General features: G+C 35.9%; 1 protein-coding gene across 1 annotated transcript in view; it reads right to left on the reverse strand.

The window, feature by feature from the left end:
• Nucleotides 1-24,722, reverse strand: part of SLC2A13 (solute carrier family 2 member 13) — a 376,120-nt gene that overhangs the window by 45,682 nt on the left and 305,716 nt on the right. Inside the window, exon 7 of the mRNA XM_059082261.2 lies at nucleotides 9,785-9,910. Within this exon, the coding sequence (XP_058938244.1) occupies nucleotides 9,785-9,910 (126 nt within the window). The remainder of the gene's footprint in view (nucleotides 1-9,784; nucleotides 9,911-24,722) is intronic.

Here is a 24,722-nt window from a genome sequence, read left to right on the forward strand (position 1 = left end):
GGTAATAGGAACATACATATCGATAATTACCTTAAATGTAAATGGATTAAATGCTCCCACCAAAAGACACAGACTGGCTGAATGGATACAAAAACAAGACGCATATATATGCTGTCTACAAGAGACCCACTTCAGACCTAGGGACACATACAGACTGAAAGTGAGGGGATGGAAAAAGATAGTCCATGCAAATGGAAATCAAAAGAAAGCTGGAGTAGCAATTCTCATATCAGACAAAATGGACGTTAAAATAAAGACTTACAAGAGACAAAGAAGGACACTACATAATGATTAAGGGATCGATCCAAGAAGAAGATATAACAATTGTAAATATTTATGCACCCAATATAGGAGCACCTCAATACATAAGGCAAATACAAATATGCTGCATTCCTATACACTAACAATGAAATATCAGAAAGAGAAACTATGGAAACAATCCCATTTACCATCACATCAGAAAGACAAAAAGCTAGGAATAAACCTCCCTAAGGAGGCAAAACACCTGTACTCTTAAAACTATAAAATGCTGATGAAAGATACTGAAGATCACATAAACAGGTGGAAAGATATACCGTGTTCTTGGATTGGACAAATCAACATTGTTAAAATGACCATACTACCCAAGGCAATCTACAGATTCAGTGTAATCCCTATTAAATTACCAATGGCATTTTTCACAGAACAGGAACAAAAATTTTTTTAATTTTTATGGAGACACAAAAGATACCGAATAGCCAAAACAATCTTGAGAAAGAAGAATGGAGCTGGTGGAATCACACCCCCTGACTTCAGACTATACTACGAAGCTACAGTCATCAAAACAGTATGGTACTGGCACAAAAACAGACACATAGATCAATGGAACGGGATAGAAAACCCAGAAATACACCCACATGCTTATGGTCAATTAATCTACAACAAAGGAGGCAAGAATATGCATTAGAGAAAAGGCAGTCTCTTCAATAAGTGGTGCTGGGAAAACTGGACAGCTACAGGTAAAAGAATGAAATTAGAACATTCTCTAACACCATATACAAAAATAAACTCAAAATAGATTAAAGACCTAAATGTAAGACAGGATACTATAAAACTCCCAGAGGAAAACATAGGCAGGACACTCTTTGACATAAATTGCAGCAATATTTTTTTGGCTTTGTCTCCTAGAGTAATGGAAACAAAAACAAAAATAAACAAATGGGATGTAATTAAACTTAAAAGCTTTTGCACAGTAAAGGGAACTATAAAGAAAACTAAAAGATAATCTATGGAATGGGGGGGAAAATATTTGCAAATGATGTGACTGACATGGGATTAATTTCCAAAATATACAAACAGCTCATGCAGCTCAATATCAGAAAACAAACAACCCAATCAAAAAATAGGCAGAAGACCTAAACAGACATTTCTACATAGAAGACATACAGATGGACAACAGGCACATGAAAAGATGCTCAACATTGCTAATTATTAGAGAAATGCAAATCAAACCAGAATGAGGTATCGCCTCATACCAGTCAGAATGGCCATCAATAAAAAGTCTACAAACAATAAATGCTCTGAGAGGGTGTGGAGAAAAGGGAACCCTCCCATATTGCTGGTGGGAATGTAAACTGGTGCAACCATTATGCAGAACAGTACGGAGGTTCCTTAAAAAAATAAAAATAGAGTTGCCATATGATCCAGCAATCCCACTCCTGGGAGTTTATCCAAAGATAACTCTAAGTTGAAAAGATAAATGCACCCCAGTGTTCATAGCAGCACTATTTACAATAGCCAAGACAAGGAAGTAAACTAAATATCCATTGACAGATGAATGGATAAAGAAGATGTGCTATATATACACAATAGAATACTACTCAGCCATAAAAAGAGTGAAATAATGCCCTTTGCAGCTTCATGGATGGACCTAGAGATTATCATAGTAAGTGAAGTATGTCAGACACAGAAAGACAAATATCATATCACTTTTATGTGGAATCTAAAAAAGTGATACAAATGAACTTATTTACAAAACAGAAAGAGACTCACAGATGTAGAAAACAAACTTATGGCTACCAAAAGGGAACTTGGGATTAACAGATACAGACTACTATATATAAAACAGATAAACAATAAGGACCTACTATATAGCACAGGAACTATATTCAGTATTGTGTAATAACCTATAATGGAAAAGAATCTGAAAAAGAATACATGTACAATTGAATCACTTTTCTCTACACCTGAAAGATTACAAATCAACTCTACCTAAATAAAAAAATAAAAAGTATAAAAATTTAAAAAAGCAAAATTGATTAAAAGTATCCTATGTTAGATTCTGTTACTTCTCTCTATATATAAACTATATGCTAGCAAAAATTAATTTTGAACTATACTGTTCTTAGTTTAGGAGCACAACCTGAGGATTTTAAATCCACAATATGAATAACTAACAAAAATATCAATCTTGTACATGAATAATTAAGATACTGATATAGTTTGTTAATGATAAAATAAATTCCTTTTTCTAAATGCAAAACTGATATATATCTTTAAAAATTAAAAAAGAAGAGGTGATAAAGGGAAAATCCCCATTTTGCTATTTGGTCTACTTCTGTAATACACCTGATCTTATACTGTCACCATAGATATATTGCTTCCCTAGCATACCAATGAATGTTTGGAGGAAATTTGCTGAATACTTCTTCTAATAATTATTAAAAATTATTTTTCATGTAGTATGACTATAAGCAATATGCAGTATGCATATTTGGATTACATGGTTAATTTTTATTTTTTAAACTTTCTTAGTGTTTTAATGAGTACCAGGTAAACATTTAACATTCTTTATTAAAAATCACATCATTCTCATTTTTCCTTTAGAATGTATGTAGAAGATATCACTAAAATGAAATAATGGGAACATCATATCCTCTCATTTGGAACTTTGTTACTTTCAAACCCTTATATATTTTCTGGTGATGGCAGACTTTTCCATTTTTGTTATTTAATGATTATTGACTGAATGGTAAGGCACTGAGGAATTTAAAATACTGCAGGATACAGACATTGGAATTTATAATCTAAAAGAGAAGATACATCCAAACTCAAATCACTATCAAATAAGACAGTATAATTATCATAAGTTATACAGGTAAGTGCTAGAGGGGACAACAGGGGATATAATAAGCATTGTTCTCTGGGGCTAATCAGAGAGATTGCAAGGAAAAAGTGATACCTAATCTGGGCAAAAAATAATGCTTAGAAGTCAGAGTCAAAGAGTCAAAAGAGGGAGAAGAAGGGTATATCCTAGGCAGAAAGCACAGCATGAGGAAAGGCAAAGAGATCAGAAATCATAATGGATATTAGGGTGATAACAGGAGGTTTCGATTGACTAGACTTCTGTGTGGGAGAGTGGTGGGTAGCTGGGAAGACAGGCTGGGTGTTGTATGAGTGCAGATTTGAGAAAAATATCTGCTGAATGAATACAATAAACTAGACATTCAGTGCAAGTTAGAACAATGAATTGCCAAATAAGGATCTATCTGGCTATTTTGGTGTGTCTAATTACAGAGTGAAAATGTTGCATTACAGGAAACAAATACTGAATCAGCACATTAAGAAAGTATCCTTAATTAACAATACTTTTAAAGAGTCAGGATATTTGAAGTACCAGAATAGATTATTTTTGTTTTTGTGTGTATAGAAAGCCAGGAGAGATGGAGGTGCATGAATAGACACAGATAAATAAATAGAAAGTATTCTAATGCACTTATCTGTTAGGAAGTGCTTATTCTAGTCTAGAAAATGTGTTATTGACAAATTTAAGAAAAATAAAAATTGTTACAGGATATTTATTACTTATATGTGTGCAGACCATTACATTTTTATGAGTGTCTTCAGAAATACTTATTTAAAGTTCATAAAAACCATACTGCTGTGGATAAAAGGGAACCCTCAAATGTTTGTGGGAATGTAAATTGGTGCAGCCACTTTGGAAAACAGTATGAAGGTTTCTTTAAAAACTAAAAATAAAGCTACCACATGATCAAGCAATCCCACTCCTGGGTACATATACAGAAAAAATGAAAACTCTAATTTGAAAAGATATATGTACCCCAGTGTTCATAGCAGCACTATTTATAATAGCTAAGACACAGAAGCAACCTAAATGTCCACTGACAGATGAATGGATAGAGAAGATGTGTGTGTGTGTGTGTGTGTGTGTGTGTGTGTATACATATATATATATATATGTATGTATACACATACACACAATGGAATATTGTATGTTATATTGTATATTAGGAGTATGGGATTAACAGACACAAACTACTATACATAAAATAGACAAGCAACAAGGATTTACTGTATAGCACAGGAAATTATATTCAATATCTTGAATAACCTATAATGAAATATTACCTGAAAAAAATAACTGAATCACTGTGCTATACATCTTAAACTAACACAATATTGTAAATCAACTATACTTCAATAAAAACAAATAAAAACCATATTGTTCAACACAGTAGTTATATTATTCCCGTTTTACAGATGAAGATTGGGGCTCAGAGAGGCCCAGACTGTCCCAGTGCCAATGATGAGGGAAATGATAAAAGCTCAAAATTTGAAACCGACTCAAAAATGTGCCTCTTTCTTCTACCCAATTGTTGCTCCCCTAAAAGCAATGGACTTACTGGCTTTTTGACTTTGAGAAAGTAATTCAGACCCTCTAAGCCTCACTGTCTTCATCTGTACAATGGGAATAAAAATCACACTTTACAAAGGTATCAAGCTGGTTCTGGAAAGTTATGTTTTTTCTAGAAAATTGTCTATTTTATCTGTTTCCAAATGCACTGGACAGCATTATTCATAATATTCTTTTATGAATTTTAACATCTTTACTATCTTTATATGCCCTTTTTCCTCACTCTAAATAATGTCGGTGCCTTCTTTCTCTTCTTAACCAGTATTGCCAGAGGTTTCTCCATTAAATTTGTCTTCTTTAAGAACCAACTTTTGTTTTTGGATCTTCTCTAGTATTTCTTTGCTTTGCATTAGTTTTTCCTCTTGTCTTTTAATTTCCATCCTCTGCTTACTCTACAGGCTAACTCTGTATTCTAGCTCTCACTTCTTGTGGATCTTGTCAGTTACTAATTTCAGTGTCCTGGTTTCCATTATTATGATTCCTTCCTAACCCATTAATTAATTTGAAGACTTTTTGTTAAGTTTACAGACTAAAGTAAAAGACATGATAAATATCTTTCTATTGCTTTGCAGTGTTATCACTGAAAAGATATTTTGCACAATACTGATTATCTGGATTTACTTAGAATTTATTGGAATTTATATAAATTTATTCTTTGTGCTTGAATATTGTAAATCTTCATAAGTGTTTTATGTTTGCTTGAAAAGAATGAAGCTCTCTATGTGTTAGGTTCATTTTTTTAACTCTTACATAAAGCTTGTTATTAAGTTTTCCAAATTTATTTTTTGTCTTCTTGATTGAGCACTTATCTAATTTTTTCCACTCCTTTATTTCCAACCTTTCAATGATTGTCTCTTGTAAACAGCACATAACTGCATTAAAAAAATCTAGTGTGAGGAACTTTGTCTTTAATAGGTACGTTTAACTGAGTTGTTTTCACTTTAATAACAGGTACATTTACATGTAACTAATTTTGCTGGGTTTTTTTTTTTTTGGTGGTTTCTCTTAACCATGTTTTTTTCCTGTAATTTTCCCCTTTTCCTATCTTTATTAGTTTGACTCATTCTCTTTTTTCTCTCTGTACTAGTATATATCTTTAAGAGATTATACTTATATTTTTAACACCTATATTTAACAAGTTGCAAAATTAATTATAATCTCCATTTCCTTCTGAAAACAAACAAAAGAATATAGAGGGCTTTTTTTTTCCCCCCAAAGTTCCCATACCACATTCTATGTTATTTATCTAGAAGTTTAGCTTTCCAAGTTTTTTTTTTTTTTTTTTACAAAATTTACTTAAGTATAACATTTGTTATATATGTATATATATATATTCACACACACATACATACCAATATACTGCACAAATCATAAGTGTGCAGCTTTCAGTATAATCGAAAAAATTATACTATTTCCTTTTTTTCTTCTAAACATATTAAAGTCTCTTAAATTTTTTTTTTTTTTTTTTTTGGTAATACAAGATTATTTAGGTATTCATTCTTCCACCTGTCACACTTGGTGGCTTTCTTTCCTTCATAAATTGATGTAGTTTAAAATTTTTGACTATCTCATATTTGCTTTCCATGGAAGTCTCATGTGTCCTGGATTCTGACAATTGCATGTTTCTTTCTGAGTTAGCTCTATAGATGTCTCTGGTTTGGGAACCACTTTTTTTTTTTCACTCTTCATGTTTCTCCTATGGTTCGCCTTTCACAAAGGCAGTGTGAAATTAGAAGCCATATTTCCGCACAGTAAATGCTCCTGGTTTTGCTTTCTCATGTGTGATGCTATTTCTATTCAAGGTCCCGAGTGGGCCACAGAGAATTTAGCAGCTTGCCTAGTCCAGGCCAACAGTTTTTCTTGTCTCTGTTTCAGAGCCTAGGTAGCCCATCACAGCTCCAGAGTCAAGACCTGCACCTTTGTTTTCTCACCACCTAAAACACTAGCTTCTCACCCTTTAGGCTGGCTTCTGTTCTGATATTCCCATAGGCTGCTGGGTTTCCACATGGGCTCACTGCTCTCATTCTCACTGGTGGCACGTGGGCATTTCTCTCAAGTTCAGCTGTGAATTAAATAAACCTGTATTTGCCTGTGTGTGGGATGCATGTAGGAGGTACTGAGGATGATGGACAGGTGGAGGTTTTCTATCAGCTAAGTATACTATATTTTCTAGAAGTATGTTAAATGATTTTAACATGGATTTTCCTTCTTAAAGGTTTTAATTGTAAAGTACACATTACATAAAATTTACCATTTTAATTAACCATTTTAAATTTTAATAATTTTTTATTGTACAGTTCAGTAGTGTTAAGCATATTCACCTTAGTGAAGCAACCTCCAAAACTCATTCCATTTCCAAAACTGAAACTCCATACCCATTAAACAAACTCCCTATTCCCTTCTTGCCCCTGCCTGTGGCAACCACCATTTTCCTTCCTGTCTCTATAAACCTGACTACTCTAGGTACCTCATATTAGTGGAGTCATACAGTGTTTGCTCATTTCACTTATCATCATGTCTTCAAGGTTCATTCATGTTGTAGTAGCCAGAATTTCTTTCCTTTAAATATGAATAATATATCATTGTTTGTATATACAGTTTATCCATTCATCTGTCAAATAACACTCGAGTTGCTTCCATCTTTTAGCTATTGTGAATAATGCTGCTATGAACATGGGTTCAAATATAACTTTAAGACCTTGCTTTCAATTCTTTTGGACATATACCCAGAAATGGAATTGTTAAATGATATATAATTCTGTCTTAAAATACTGGTTGCACCATTTTACATTCCTATCCACAGTGCATACAGTTTCCAATTTTTCCACATCCTTCACAACAATTGTTGTTTTGTTTTTGTTGTTGTTTTTTATTCTAAGGGGTCTGAGGTAATATCTCATTGTAGTTTTGACTTGCATTTCCCTAATGATTAGTGATGCTGAACAGTTTTTCATGTGCTTGGTCATTTGTATATCTCTTTTGAGAACTAAATGATTAAAAAAACTTTTGATTGAAATATAACTACATAGATATAGAAAAGCATGCTGATTGACTTAAAGTTCTGTTTCCAACTAATTATAGTTGATTATATGGACAAATTGTTTTCATTATGTTGAGATAATTCAGAGTACATCAAAATCAGCATACTATCCCCATCATGAATGGTATTATCATTTTACCTGGTGTCTTTTCAGGAAACAGCTATGATTAGAGATCTCAGTTTCTGTCTATGAATTGCCTCAATACTTGACCCTGAAACATCTAGAAATAGTATATCTCAAATATGAATCCAAGGTAATGGTAGATTTTACCCTGAAAATTCCATCCTAGGTAACTGCATAAAACCTGTCGACCAACTAATAAACAAAAATATAGTGAATGCTATTTTACCTACAAGTGGAAAATCTGTCGTAGGAATTTTTCATGGTTAACACATCCTGCATTTTTTGCTTTCTTTCTAGAACAGATTGAGGCAACCCACCACAGTGGCCAAACTTAGGAGGAGGGTTGTTGCTCAGCACAGAGAAGAGTGAGAAAACCTGTTTTTTTTTTCGGGGGGGCGGGCAGTAAAGAATTTGAGGTTATTCTAAGAATAGTCCAAAAACATGAAAGTTCTTTGTATATTTTGTTTAGTTCTTTGTATTTTTCCTACTTGGGTATTATCTGTTTTCACTTTTCTCTAGTAGTGTGTGTAAACCAAGGAACAGTGGTACAAAAATATAAATAAAATCTAAGAATACATTGAAATAAAAGAAGTAATACACATTTCTATTAAAAAGTTGTACAATTTGTTATTTGCAAAAAGAACAAGACTCTTATTTTGAGACCTCTGACCTCTAGACCTTCTACTGAGGAAGAGAGAAACATCTAATTTCAGCATCCCCTTACCATCAGTAGACATTTCTCTTAAGTTTGTAAATTAATTCTGTGAAACACAGGAAACTATAAACATAGATTTCATAATGATCGTAATTCTTGACTAGTAACTTTCAGGTTTTTTCTATTGAAAAACATCATAAGGATTAAAGCTGTAAACTATTACATCTAAAAATATTTAATCAATTAAGTTTCTAATAAAGTTTGATGAAAAGTATGCACTGGGTGTTTTTAAAAGAAGCTCTTTCATGTTTTCATTTTAAGTAATAATTGCATTTCTTTTACGTATTTCTTTTTAATCAGTGTATTTAAAATGTGTTCTGATTTTCACTCAATTACCATATAATTTATTTCTACTTCTTTGGAGTAATTCCCTAATAAAATGATTAATGACAACAGCATAATAATTAATAATGATATATTATTACTTCATGGCTCCTAGGAGATACAAGCACTTTATTACAGATTTCATTGCCTTCATCAGTATTAGGAGATAGAATGAGAGGATACTATTCTTTTTATGAGAATTTAAAACACAAAAGAGGTTAAAGCCATGTCAAATAATACTTACATGTTTTTGTGTCCATGAATATGAATATTAGTTCATATTTGTTCTATACTAATATTTCTTTTATGTGCCTACTATAAACCAATGTGATCTGTCAAAAAGAGAAAGGTTTACACTTTCTCATATTTGCCTATAATTACCAACTTTATCCTTATTTTGTTTAATTTCTCTGACTTCCAGGAAAGTACTAAAAGAATAAAAGAATTTAAAGTGATAGTAATTCATTTTGACTTGACAATTTTCTGTCTTTCACTTAAGTTTGGGAGTTTCGAAATTATTAGTATAATTTAAAAATACCCAGCAGAAACTGCCTTGGCGATATTTAGAAATACCTGCCTCAAGATCCAAACTCCTGTAGCTTATTAGGACAACGCTGGGTCTGAAATTTGGATTTCCTGAAGTCTAGGCTAGAGTTTATATTCTAAGTTTGTGAAACATACAGTTGCAATGTTGTCTACCCACACCCATCAGAACATGCTGCAAAGTAATGTAGTTATAAAGACCAGTTTCAAAGATTCTTTGAAAGAAGACCAACTTAAAAGAAGTAGAGTCATTGACTGTAAGTGCAGTCATTCTGTAAGTTTAAAAATAAGACTCATTCTGAAATCTTATTGTATATTCTTATGGTATATACTGAGCCTACATACCTGCCCCAGGCTGCCTCGTTTGTAGATGCTTTATTCACTGGAACACAGGAGGAGTCACTGACGGCTGATTTATTCATCTTATAGCAGAAACCGCAGTCTGGATCCAACATACATTCATTACAGTAACTGTAAAATGAAACGAGTTGTAGTCACGTTCAGAGACAACTGCTGCTCAGTCAGTGCACAATATGTGCTCCCCTGCATTTTCCATTTTACTCTGCAGTAAGCTTGGGGCCATGGGACTTGTTTTGGCCATGGCAAATGACACGTGCTGAGGCAGGTGAGAGCTGGCTGGTCTCTTCCGTCTCTCCCTCCTCTGGTTACAGAAACTTTGGAAACTACTTTGAGATGGAGGGTTGGATGTGCAATATTGGATGTAGAAGTACCCCTGTCTACCTACAGCAAATATACTTTTGTTTTCCTAAGCCACTGAGATTTGTTACTGGAGCATGGACTGGTCCATCTTGAACCAGCTGCCTGGTTCCAAACTGTACCAAAGCATTTATTTATCTTAAATGTCTCCACCATGTACCATATATTCTAAACAATGGAATTTTCCCCTAGTATATATCATGAAATAGAAAATTCAAAGAATGAAAAAAATGATATCTAGAGGAAAAAGTTAAAAAATAAAAATGCCACAACCCAAATAATGGTCACTGTTAACATCTTGGTGGACATCTGTATTTTTAATAAATATATATTGAAAATCAACTATGTTGTATGCCTAATTAAAAGAAGTTGTAACCTTTCAAAATGGTATAATTTTTAAAAAATTTTTTAGGCTGCACCATGTGGCATGTAGGATCTCAGTTCCCCGACCAGGGATCAAACCCAGGACCCTGCATTGGGAGCACAGAGTCTTAACCACTGGACCACCAGGGAAGTCCCTAAAATTTTTTTTAAAGAGAAAAGAAAAGAAAAGTTGGTGTAGGGAAAAAGGCTAACTTTTCTCTAAGTTCATTACATCCACTGATTGGATTACAGAGCCATAACCAATTAATCATTGCTCACCTAACAGCAGTACCCTAAATGCAGGAAAATTTTAAAGAGGCAAAAATCCTTTAGAGGGCAGGGTTTTCCAACATAAGCCAACAGCGTGCTTGTAGAATGAGTTTTCTCACTGTCATACTGTTTGCCAGACAAACCTGGAGCACTTTATACAAAGCAGGCACACACAAGGTATGGAGACCCTAAGATGAATAAGCTAAAGTCCCTGCTCCTTGATAGATAAAAGGCAATGATGAGAAATAGCTATACCAGTAAATAATGATAATATGATAGAAAACAGTTAAGAACTACTCTAAGGACAGAGACCTGATTATTCGCCTGTAAGAGTGGGGGATAATTTCGGAGATGATATTTGAACTGGATCATAAGAGGAATTTACCCAGCAAAGAGGTAGAGAGAAGGGCATTTCAGAGAACTGCGTATTCTTGGGTTGGCCAAAAAGTTCGTTCGGGTTTTTCCATAACATCTCACAGAAAAAACCTGAATGAACTCCATACATAATTAAAGAACAGTCAATACAGACTTATTAAATATCTACTGTGTACAAGTAATTACACAGTGGGGTGTGGGAGAGAAACAGGGTAAGAATTACCACAAGTTACCCAAAGAAGATGTGAATCCTCAAAACCAAAATACTTCTTTGATACACTTAGCTAAATGGAAAAAAACTGGCGTTGTTTAAAAATTAGATTATTGCCATTTCGGCCTCTGTCTATAAACCTTTCCTTTGCAAATAGTCTATTTTTAATGAGACTTCAACCATATTCTAAAAGCAAAAAAAGAGGTCTTTCAAAGCCTACCGAAAGATCAATACACTTTAACCACTTTCACCAGACCCTCAGTGTTTTTGTATTTAGGTTCTCCTATAAAGTCAATCTATAAACTTTTATGTTTGTTTCTTTCTATGTTTTTACTTTCTACATCTAAGTTGCTCGTTACTGGTGGAGAATTAACATAACCAGGCATATTGGTGAAACTCCACAATCACAGTATTCAACTGCAGCTGCATCCTCACTGCTGGGAGGAAACTTTTACCTGTCCCTACTCAGTGATTTTCCCCACTCCCACAGCTGATATCCCAAATGCCCACAACTCTCCTACAATCCCAATCCTTATTCCCTCCTACAAATCTTTTTGAAAATGGCCTTGCCTTGCTTCCCAGTGAAAACTGAAGAGATTAGGAATGAACTTTTTCAACTTTAAACTCAGACATGAACAAAGATATCTATAGCCACATCTATCCTCGCCTGTTTTCCTCCAGGCTCTCAAAAAGAATTGTTCAATGGTCATCCTTCTATCAGAGCTTTTAATCTTATTCCCCTTGGTCTTCACTGGGACCAACACTTGTGTCCCATTGGTTATTTTCTTCTCTTTATACTTTCAGACCTTTCCTAGAACATACCCCATAGTTTATGTGTAGGCTCTGGCCTTTCTCATATTAAAAAAGCATGAAAAACTGTCTTTTGTACTACTTCACACTAGTTCATAGGAGTCGGTCAGTGAAAAGAGGCCAAATATTAAAAAGAGTTCAATTTCCTTGCCATCTCAGGGAATGGGCCACTGTTGGGAACTGACTGGCGAACTGATCTGGCCTTGAAGCCTCTCAGGCTTCTGGAAGCAAAGTATGATTCCCTTCCACTCCCTTATCCTTGACCTGGAATATTTGTTTTTCATCATTTGGACTATTTTATGGCAAAATTCTCCCAAATGTAACATTTCAACTTGACATTTAGAAGATAACACAAAACTTAAAATATCCTGGGGAATCTGCTAATTGACCTTTTACAGAGAGCATATATCATAACTGTGGCTTTAACAAATAGTGTTGAAAAAAGGAACAACTTCTAGAAGTGGCTATTTTTTATTCATGATTTGCTCTTTAAGGCTTTCTTGAACATGACCTGATAAATTTACATGAGATTTTCTAAATATAAAATTTGAGAATTTAAGTATATTTTTACTAAATCAATGCTCATATGAACATTCTAAGCATAGATTAAAATATTTTTTTTTTTTTGTGAAAAGCAGACTGGTATATTAGGCCCTATTTGTCCCCTTTCAGAGTATGACCTGGTGAGTTGTAAATTTTGGACTTCAAGTTTTCCATCCCAAGAGCACATGATCTCTAAGAACCCATCCAGTTGCAAGATTCTACATGAAAGAAAAAGAAATACATATACTCTCACTCTAAATTCACACAAACTTTAATAGTGTAAAACATATTAGGATGCTGTAACATCTCACAAATATTTACTCTTACATACTTATTTCGAGGGCAGAAATTATAAGTGTGCCTTATTTTAAGAAATTCTAAAGTTACAAAGGAAACGAATTAAGAAAGCATTTACAAAGGGGCTATGTTTTATCAAAGGAATTGCTCAATTAATTACATAAAATGGGGATCCCTCGCTTTTGATACAAAATATTTTAAACTTCAGACAAGTTGGTATATAGTACAGTTGATGGTGATGGCCCTCTGCTCTGCTCTGTGCAGACCTCTATTGTAGAACTTACAATGTTCTTTACTGACTGGTTTGCAAGGACCTGAGGGAAAAGGCCATGCTTACGAACTCTGCAAATGCAGAACCCCATTGTAGGCTAGATACCCAATGCATGTTTATTGAATGAATCAAAGCACGGTAGCTCTATAAATCAAGGCACACTGTAGGCTCATTAATCTGTTTCTTCCCATTCATAGAAAATAATTTTGGGGGGTGGGTAGCTTGGAGTGAATAACTGAGTCATTTTTTGGAATGAAATTAAAAGAAGGTAAAACCTAGTGTCAGATGGTACGTTAAGCTAAGCCCAGTTTTTAAACTGCCAGAGGCTAAAGCTGCCATTTGCAAACATTTAATCCACAAACTAAATGGAACTGGTTAGTAATTTTGATAACTCACTTTCAGAAACACCAGCTGCAAGGGCCAATTTCCTTGAAGCCCGAAGAAAAGAGCCACACACAGAGAGGGCTCTCTTTTACATCATAGCCTGAAAAATTTCATAGTAAAAGGACATTATGATATTTAGAGAGAAATTGTGGTAAATAAGTGTGCCCAGAATGCATGCTGTTGTTCTTGACTGTGGATACTTTCAACTGGGGAGATTATACAATAGCCAATGTTCTACTAGGGGATGAAACTGCTGCGGAAACTAGCAGAGCATACTAGAAACTCTCCTAGGAAACTGGAAAATATATAATCCAGACAATAACTACAATTAGAACCAAAGAGTTCTTTTCTTGCTAGTTTCAAGGAAGGAAGATTTAACTTTTTAATCTCTGACATTTCTTTTTAGAAAGGGAGAAAAATAAGTATTCAGATATTTAGAAAAAAACTGGTTCTAAAATTTTAAAATATTTCCAATTAAAGTAAAATCGAGTAGAATAAGAGGTGGCTTAGTGTCTAAGGGAGAGAAAGAATGGCCTATTTTCATTCAGTCAATCTTTTACATGTTTCACATGGCACTCAGGGTCTTCACCAAATGTGCCCTCTTCTCTCTCCTGAGAAAATCTTTAAAAAATTGATTTGGGTTAATTTCGAACATTTTAAGTTTCTACTCTGTGAAGTCGAGTGTGAATCTGGCCCTATAGAAAACAGTCCATTTGTTTTTAAGTATGTCTCATTAAATCCAATGATAGAACATTAAGAACAGTGGTCTTAAAATGTCTGTCTTGGTATGACCTAAATTTTAAAAAAAATCAGTTGTGGTAAATGCAGGTGTTAGGACAATCCATTGCCACAGGTCCAATTTCATTCTCTGTGGGTAACTGTTCACTCATTCATTCTTTATGCATGAATTTAACATCCTACTCTGTGTAATTACGTCACTGTTTCCCAGACAGCTCTTCTAAATTTTCTCTGCTCTTTACTATGCCCTCCTTACTCCTAACTGTCCCCACTGCCTTCAAGCAGGCAACCTGGAATCCAGTTTACTCTTACTGGGGGGACAGCTTGCCTTGCTTGTAGCTCTCTGCAGGGCCAGATTTCTACACGAGTTCTGCAAAGAGAACTCCAGGACACCTGCCTTTTTTCTCAGCCAGACTGTAGATGTCAGGGGACTCCTTCTCCCCATTTGGACTGTGAAAGTAGGGAACTTGTGAGATTTTTTTTTAAAAATAAGAAATTCTGGGGGACTTAAGTAAATCGCTGGAAATTAATTTAAAAAGCTAGGGACTATTGGTGCTGATTTTACGAAGTAAGTCATGCCTCACCACTTCATAAAAACTGCCCTAACAGAGATTGCTGGTGATCTTCTCATTGTTAACTCTGGGTGCTTTTCTTTCCTAAACTTATCATTCTATGATAAAATTTCCTAAACATTTTCCCTCTTTCCTAAAATTTTCTCATTCCTTGACACCATGCCCTTTATGTTTCTTCCACCTCTCAAACTGATGCATCTTTTCTTTCTCCTTGGTTCTGCTCTTGGCAATCTTCTTTCATTACTCTGTATAACTTTTGCTGGGAAACATCAGCCGTACACAACCATTATTATCAGTGATACACAGAGACTCCATGACCTGTTTCTCTAGTTTGTTTCTCCTAGCTAAGTGCCAGACCCGTATTTCCACTGCCCAATTTTCTGAATGTTCACAAGTACCTAAAGCTCCATCTTTGACTTTCCCCTCAAAGCTTTCCTACTGCTCTTCTGTGTCTCACAATTTAATAACCTGAGCATGATCTGAGACCACTCACATTTACATAGTTACAACTCCATCAAGTCTATCTCCAAAGTATGTGTAGTTTCTCTACTCTCCATTCTTACCACTTCTCACCTGGACTTTGACTTGAATTTGCCACCTCTCACCTGAACTCTTCCAATAGTCTTCTACTACTGAGTCTTCCTGCTTCTAGACTCCTTCCACTTCATCTTCTACATTGTCCTAAATCTAACCTGATCCAAACTCTCTTGTTTAAATGTTGCAGTAGCTTTCCATTGCCTATAGGATGAAGGCCAATCTTATTATGGCATGATCTAGTCCCTTCTTGTCAATCTTCTGTGCTATTTCTCCACAGGTGTCACAGGTTGTAGTCATTCCATACAAACTGCAGGATTCAGAATATGACATGTTCTTATGTTTTCCCTCATAATGTTTTCTCTGTCTGGACTATTACTTTTCACCTTTGTTTTCCTACACATTTGCCTCAAGACTCATATTTGGCATCACCTCCTCTGTGAAACTCAGAACTCAGCAGAATTAGATGTATCACTATGTTATCAGAGGAACACAAAAGTCTATTATTATTACCGCCCATCCCACCATTTCTCTAAGGGTTTGTGATATGTTTGCCTTCCCTTAATGCACTTTTATCATGTCATACAGATGACATGATACTATACATAGAGAATCCTAAAGATGCTACCAGAAAACTACTAGAGCTAATCAATGAATTTGGTAAAGTAGCAGGATACAAATTTAATGCACAGAAATCTCTGGCATTCCTATACACTAATGATGAAAAATCTGAAAGTGAAATTAAGAAAACACTCCCATTTACCATTGCAACAAAAAGAATAAAATATCTAGGAATAAACCTACCTAAGAGACAAAAGACCTGTATGCAGAAAATTATAAGACACTGATGGAAGAAATTAAAGATGATACAAATAGATGGAGACATATACCATGTTCTTGGGTTGGAAGAATCAACATTGTGAAAATGACTCTACTACAGAAAGCAATCTACAGATTCAATGCAATCCCTATCAAACTACCACTGGCATTTTTCACAGAACTAGAACAAAAAATTTCACAATTTGTATAGAAACACAAAAGACTCTGAATAGCCACAGCAATCTTGAGAAAGAAAAAGGGAGCTGAAAGAATCAGGCTCCCTGACTTCAGACTATACTACAAATCTATAGTAATCAAGATAGTATGGCACTGGCACAAATACAGAAATATAGATCAATGGAACAGGATAGAAAGCCCAGAGATAAACCCACGCACATATGGTCACCTTATCTTTGATAAAGGAGGCAGGAATGCACAGTGGAGAAAGGACAGCTTCTTCAATAAGTGGTGCTGGGAAAACTAGACACGTACATGTCAAATTATGAGATTAGAACACTCCCTAACACTATTCACAAAAATAAACTCAAAATGGATTAAAGACCTAAATGTAAGGCCAGAGAGTATAAAACTCTTAGAGGAAAACATAGACAGAACACTCCATGACATAGATCACAGCAATACCCTTTTGACCCACCTCCTAGAGAAATGGAAATAAAACCAAAAATAAACAAATGGGACCTATTGAAACTTAAAAGCTTTTGCACAGCAAAGGAACACATAAACAAGCCAAAAGACAACCTTCAGAATGGGAGAAAATATTTGCAAATGAAGCAACAGACAAAGGATTAATTTCCAAAATTTACAAGCAGTTGATGCAGCTCAATAACAAAAAACCAAACCACCCAATCCAAAAATGGGCACAAGACTTAAATAGACATTTCTCCAAAGAAGATATACAGATTGCCAACAAACACATGAAAGAATGCTCAACACCATTAATCATTAGAGAAACGCAAATCAAAACTACAATGAGATATCATCTCACACTGGTCAGAACGGCCATCATAAAAAAATCCAGAAACAATAAATGCTGGACAGGGTGTGGAGAAAATGGAACCCTCTTGCACTGTTGGTGGGAATGTAAATTGATACAGCCACTATGGAGAACAGTATGGAGGTTCCTTAAAATACTACAAATAGAACTACCATACGACCCAGCAATCCCACTACTGGGCATATACCCTGAGAAAACCATAATTAAAAAAGAGTCATGTACCAAAATGTTCATTGCAGCTCTATTTACAATAGCCAGGACATGGAAGCAACCTAAGTATCCATCAACAGATGAATGGATAAAGAAGATGTGGCACATATATACAATGGAATATTACTCAGCCATAAAAAAACGAAACTGAGTTATTTGTAGTGAGGTGCATGGACCTAGGGTCTGTCATACAGAGTGAAGTAAGTCAGAAAGAGAAAAACAAATACTGAATGCTAACACATTTATATGGAATGTAAAAAAAAAAAAAAAAAGGTCATGAAGTACCTTGGGGTAAGACGAGAAAAAGACACAGACCTACTAGAGCATGGACTTGAGGATATGGGGAATGGGAAGGGTAAGGTGTGACAAAGTGAGAGAGTGGCATGCACATATATACACTACCAAACGTAAAATAGGTAGTGGGAAGGAGCTGCATAGCACAGGGAGATCAGTTAGGTGGTTTGTGATCACCTAGACGGGTGGGATAGGGAGGATGCAAAGGAGGGAGACGCAAGAGGGAAGAGATATGGGATCATATGTATAACTGATTCACTTTGTTATAAAGCAGAAACTAACACACCATTGTAAAGCAATTATACTCCAATAAAGATGTTTAAAAAATTGTATAACGAATAAAAAAACCTAGGGGTAAGATGGGAATAAAGACACAGACCTACTAGAGCATGGACTTGAGGATATGGGGAGGGGGAAGGGTAAGCTGTGACAAAGTGAGAGAGTGGAATGCACATATATACACTACCAAAAGTAAAATAGATAGCTAGTGGGAAGCAGCCGCATAGTACAGGGGGATCAGCTAGGTGCTTTGGGACCACATAGAGGGGTGGGATAGGGAGGGTGGGAGGGAGGGAGATGCAAGAGGGAAGAGACATGGGAACGTGTATATGTATAACTGACTCACTTTGTTATAAAGCAGAAACTAACACACCACTGTAAAGCAGTTATATTCCAATAAAGATGTTAAAAATAACACAAAAAAACAAGAAAAAACATTAACTTGTAAATAGTAAGTCATTCCCATCACCAAGACTTGACAATAGCCCATGCCTTCACTTCAGGTCTCAATTTAGACCCAAAGGTTTGCTCTTCTGCCATCTCCACTTTGCTGCCAGAGTGGCCTCTGTAAAACACGTATCTGATAATAATACTCTTAATAGCTTCACATATTTTTTTTTTAAATGAGAGAGTCCAAAATCCTTATTACTTTTATACATGACTTTTTGTTTTTCCACAGAAAACATCTTAAATGAATTTTTTCTAACATCTTTATTGGAGAATAACTGCTTTACAATGGTGTTAGTTTCTGCTTTATAACAAAGTGAATCAGCTATACATATTCATGTATCCCCATATCTCTTCCCTCTTGCATCTCCCTCCCTCCCACCCTCCCTATCCCACCCCTCTAGGTGGTCACAAAGCACTGAGCTGATCTCCCTGTGCTATGCGGCTGCTTCCCACTAGCTATCGGTTTTACATTTGATAGTGTATGTACGCCCATGACACTCTCTCACTTTGTCCCAGGTTACCCTTCCCCCTCCCTGTGTCCTCAAGTCCATGCTCTAGTAGGTCTGCTTCTTTATTCCTGTCCTGCCCCTATATTCTTCATGACCATTTTTTTTTTTAAGATTTCATATATATGTGTTAGCATACGGTATCTGTTTTTCTCTTTCTGACTTACTTCACTCTGTATGACAGCCTCTAGGTCCATCCACCTCACTACAATTAACTCAATTTCGTTTCTTTTTATGGCTGAGTAATATTCCATTGTATATATGTGCCAGATCTTTATCCATTCATCTGCTGATGGACACTTAGGTTGCTTCCATGTCCTGGCTATCGTAAATAGAGCTGCAATGCACATTGTGGTACATGACTCTGCCACTCCACAGCACGTGGGATCCTCCCGGACCGGGGCACGAACCCGTGTCCCCTGCATTGGCAGGAGGACTCTCAACCACTGTGCCACCAGGGAAGCCCGCATGACTCTTTTTTTTTTTTTTTTTTAACATCTTTATTGGAGTATAATTGTTTTACAATAGTGTGTTAGTTTTCCCTCTACAACAAACTAAATCAGTTATACATACACACATGCTCCCACATCTCCTCCCTCTTGCATCACCCTCTCTCCCACCCTCCCTATCCCACCCCCCCAGGCGGTCGCATGACTCTTTTTGAATTATGGTTTTCTTAGGGTATATGCCCAGTATTGGGATTGCTGGATCATATGGTAATTCTATTTTTAGTTTTTTAAGGAACCTCCATACTGTTCTCCGTAGTGGCTGTATCAATTTACATTCACACCAACAGTGCAAGAGGGTTCCCTTTTCTCCACACCCTCTCCAGAATTTATTGTTTGTAGATTTTTTTACACATTACTTCTTATAATTGAAATTCCCAACAGTCTCTTCAGGTTTTATTTCTTGCCATTTCCTACTTCTGTTTAGAGATCACCACATGTTTCCTGAATGGAATTATAGGCAGCATCTCACTTCTGAAAATTTGTCTGAAATTCAGCATCTGAAAGTATGAGAGGCATCTGCTACAGAAGAACTACCACAGAGCCTTCCCTGGGAAGTGTCTCCTTTCCAGGCCTCTGCTTCTCTGCCACAGGGCTGGGAAAGACGGTTGGAAAGCCCCTGCTCTTTGAACTTCTGAACTAGCCTGTGACAGACACCTGGAGCAGGTGTTGTCAAGGCTGCTGGGGGTTGGGGAGTGGGGAGTCTCTATCCTCACTATCCTCCCCAGCCTCAGCAGCACAGACCACCATGGGGGCGAGGCCTTGGCTGTTCTCCTCTACAAACTCAGGTGACCCTGGTAAAGCTCGCCACATAACTAACTGTCTAATAGAGGCAGGGAATGGGAGGGTCATTGGGCCAGGCCCTGGGAACTGATGCTCACTGGTGATGCTGACCCTGACTGGCAAGTGAGCCCCTCTGCTTGGAAAAGAAAGGGAAAGGGACAGGAGACAGTTGTAGATCCTCTGAGTTGGGCTCATGCAGCTCTGCTAAGCTCAGCATAAGCACTTTTAAGAACCTTCAGGACCCCCTTCCATGGCTTAGCCTTTTCTCTTACTGGCAGTGCGCCCATACCAGAAATTAAAATTACTGTTCCACAGAACATCTTCAAAATATTAGGCATATAAGGCACATAGTTCAATGAAATAGAAAATATGAATTTTGTGAAACTGAGTATCTGAAACTAGAGAATACCCTGTACTTGTAGTTTCTAGAAAATATTAAGCTTTCTCCTGTTTCTGTACACACGCTATTTCCTCTGTCTGGGATGCTGTCTTCCTCTGCTTATTCCATCTAACGCCAACCAGTTCCTCACTGCCCAGCTTTGGGAAGCCTTCTATAATAAGGAGTTATTACTTTAAAACATAATTAGATGAATGGCTCTTTAAAATACTGAGCTCCTCTACTGCATTGATATATTTTTCATCAATCTAGGGATTAAGTAAAATAAGGTGGCCTATAGACATTAGTAGAATAGATATTAAAAAAGTACAAAACTCTAACCCCTCTTGTAATTCTTCTGCAGTTGAACTGAAAATGGCACTCTCAGTTTGCATAAGAACGTAAGACCACTTTGGTACACACATTCGCAAGATGAAAAGCAGTAATATTAAATTTCGCCTGTTTAGATTTCTGAAGTTTATTTTTATAATTTATAGCAAGCCATCACACACATACATTATACACTTATATAATATGAAAGATGAAAAAGTTAACAAAGAGTTATAACTGTGTGAACATTAGTATGTGTTAACTGCCAAGAATTTATACGTTCATTTACTTGTGGTTTTTCTATAATATGATGCACAATAGTATAGCATATATGAGTAAGGATAATATACTTTCTTGCTGAATTTGATTACATGGGCCAAGATTTGAGGGGTTTATTGTTTTGAGGGATAAATTACTATCTTAAATTTCAAACGTTTATTATCTTACACTAAAATTCTGTGAAGATATCTAACTGACATAGTCACAAATCAATTTCACAATGATAAAACCTAAAAATCAGGAAGAACTAAATATTTAGGTCCCACAAAGTTAAACATTTATATAAATACTAATCAATTTAAATAAAATAAAGATTTCCTTTGCTTTCAAAATGAATGAACTAGAAAATGCTAATAAATTCTCTCAATGAAATAATTTTTATTCCTTATTTGATAAGACTAATCAGCATGCATTTATCATATAAAAATCAAAATCAAACAAAAGAAAGGGGAATAAGAAGCTTAAAATATTCAATTCTGACCCTCGTCTGGGCTACTGGCAATGACTTTATGATTCACTAATAATTATAAAAATGAGCAGTACATTTTTAACCTCTGTGAAGGGTGGAAAGCTTATTATCTACTGGCAAGTTGGTTGTAATGTACAACATCATTTCAAAAAATTCGTTCTATGATGAAATTACCATAGAATTCACATAATGATCAATGGTAATTGCCAAGGAGTAACAGGTTTCCACAGAAACTGGTAACTATGCAATTTAGATGCACATGGAGAAAAATGCCAGCTACTCTATATGTATCAAGTGAAAAGCAGGGGAATAAAGGACTGATTTGTATTATCAGCTACTTAATAATATGGCATGCTCAAGATATGCTGAGCTTTGAGTATCAATCACTATAAATTAAGTACCCATACACAGTTTAAAATAAATTTTCAAAGTTTACCTTCTAAAAATGATAGAATCATCTATTTCACTGTCAAGAACACTGTCACAGGACTGGATAATGTATTCCTTTTTAAAATATAGGACAAAATAGGGATGATATTCTAGAGTGGATTGACTTGAAATGTGAACAAAAATTACAGGTTGATTTTATTTACTCATTGTAATGATCAGAGCTCTAGAATGAAAATAAAAGTCCTTGAGTTTCAGAGATACATGTTTTCCCCTTTACCTCTTTGTGTTACTTCAGACCTAAATGGATGAGTTCAGAAGAGCTTTTCTCAAAAGTCTCTTGAGTTCAAGAAGGAGTAAAAATGATATTTCAAATAAAAGTATAAGTGACAGCAAATACTGTTCTTATTATGGGACTGCTGTACTTAACTGGAAAGCAAGGGAAAGGCTCTCCTGATTTATATCTTTGAAAATGTGTTCTAAAAAGTGAGCTACAGTGAGATTTCAGAGCCCCAGACTCCTGTTACGTAAGTACTATCCTAACCACTTGTAAAGCATCTGTTCTTGTGTCATTCATCCAATCACCCAGCCCTGCTGTCCCCCTCCAAAATATCTCTTGAGTCTCCACTGCCACTGTCATTATTTTCTTACCTAGGCTACTGATTTCTTTTATCTAATCTCCCTTCACTGCCCTTTGTCCTGCTCTAATCAATTCTCCTAAGCTGCCAGAGTGATCTTTTAGAAACACAAATCTGATTAAATCATTCTTATCTTATCATTCTTTAAAGGCTTCTCAGTATTCTGATGCTGTCTAAAATTCTCCTGGTTTATGAGGGTCCCAGTGTGGTCTGTCACTGGCCTGCCATTCAGTCTATCTTTATGCTGTTCTCTTGTTCATGCTTAGGGCCTGTACACATGATGTCCCCTCTTCCTGGAATGCTCTTCCCCCACTCTTTGCAACCCTAAAATGAGAAGCCTTCTTTTTTGTCTTTAAGGCTTCCTGAAACGCACTTCTTGACTGTGGAAAATAAGGTTTGAGAAGGGGATCTTGCCACTGTGGGCTCTTGACAGGTCCTCGGCCAAAAGCCCAGGCATCAAGATAAAACGGTCATGAGGAACTCAATGAATATGTCCCATAAGTGGTCAACTTCCACCATCCTCCTATCCAGATGTCAAATTCAGTACTGGGTATTTAAGTGCTAGCAAAAGACATGTACAATTATTTGGAGATAAAGGTACATGATAAGGTTATGTGGGCTTTTTGTTTCAAATCTCATTTTCCCTTCCAACTAATTTAATTACATTTATCTTTATCTTAAGTCTGTGGATATTATTCAACAGATATAGCATATTTTCTTTCATAGTTTTATTAATATTAACCTCAAGGCCTATTAGCCTGTACCATCAGGCCAAAAAAAATTAAAATGTTATTTTTAAAGGAAATCAGTAAGTTTTAGCAAATAAAATTCAACAAAAGTAAAAGGCTCATTCACAGTATAACACTATATTCATTGTCAAGTTGCTAAGAATTATTAGAAACAAACACATTATCAGTCAGCAGGATGCCAAATACTGAAAAAAAAAAGGGGGGGTAAGAGGGTTTCTGCACATTTCTAAGGTCAGATAAGAGTTTTATGATTGAATCTAACAGTCTCATAGTGCTAATGCCAATGACATGTGCTCAATCACACAAGGTTGGCAAAAGGAGAAGAAAAGTGTAGTGAATGCAAAATTATGTTTTATTGTAAATGAACTTTGAAGAGACTAATTATAATTAGTTAGGCTTATACAGTTTCTCAAAACTAGTGTCACCACCATAGGGAGGTCTACAGATGAAGGAACAGTTTGTCAACTTAGATATTTGGAAACTTCATTTAAAGAGGGAAGTATGAAAATATTACTCTATAGAAAAAGAACCACATTGATTATTTTTGTACTCTTGGTTTAATAATGTTCAAGAAGAAAAAAAAAAAGGAAAGAAAGAAAGCTGGCAGTTATGCAGTTAAAAAATACTGAAGCGGGCTTCCCTGGTGGTGCAGTGGTTAAGAATCCACCTGCCAATGCAGGCGCCACGGATTTGAGCGCTGGTCCACGAAGAACCCACATGCCGCGGAGCAACTAACCCCGTGCGCCACGACTACTGAGCCTGCGCTCTAGAGCCCACAAGTCACAACTACTGAAGCCCGTGCGCCTAGAGCCCATGCTCTGCAACAAGAGAAGCCACCCAATGAGAAGCCCGTGTATCGCAACGAAGAGTAGCCCGCGCTCGCTGCAAGTAGAGAATGCCCGTGCACAGCAACGAAGACCCAACCTAGCCAAAATTAAATAAATAAAATAAATAAATTAAAAAAAAAATACTGAAGCGTATGGCAGTGGTTCTTAATGAAAGATGTACTGAAATCACCTACTCTCCACTGTCCTGGTGAGGCAGATCTGTGGGAGTGAGGCACGGGTAGCTTTAAGTACCTCCTCACATGGTTCTAGGTAAGACTCTC

Source organism: Kogia breviceps, chromosome 12 (assembly GCF_026419965.1).
Source record: "Kogia breviceps isolate mKogBre1 chromosome 12, mKogBre1 haplotype 1, whole genome shotgun sequence".
NCBI lineage: Eukaryota > Metazoa > Chordata > Mammalia > Artiodactyla > Physeteridae > Kogia > Kogia breviceps.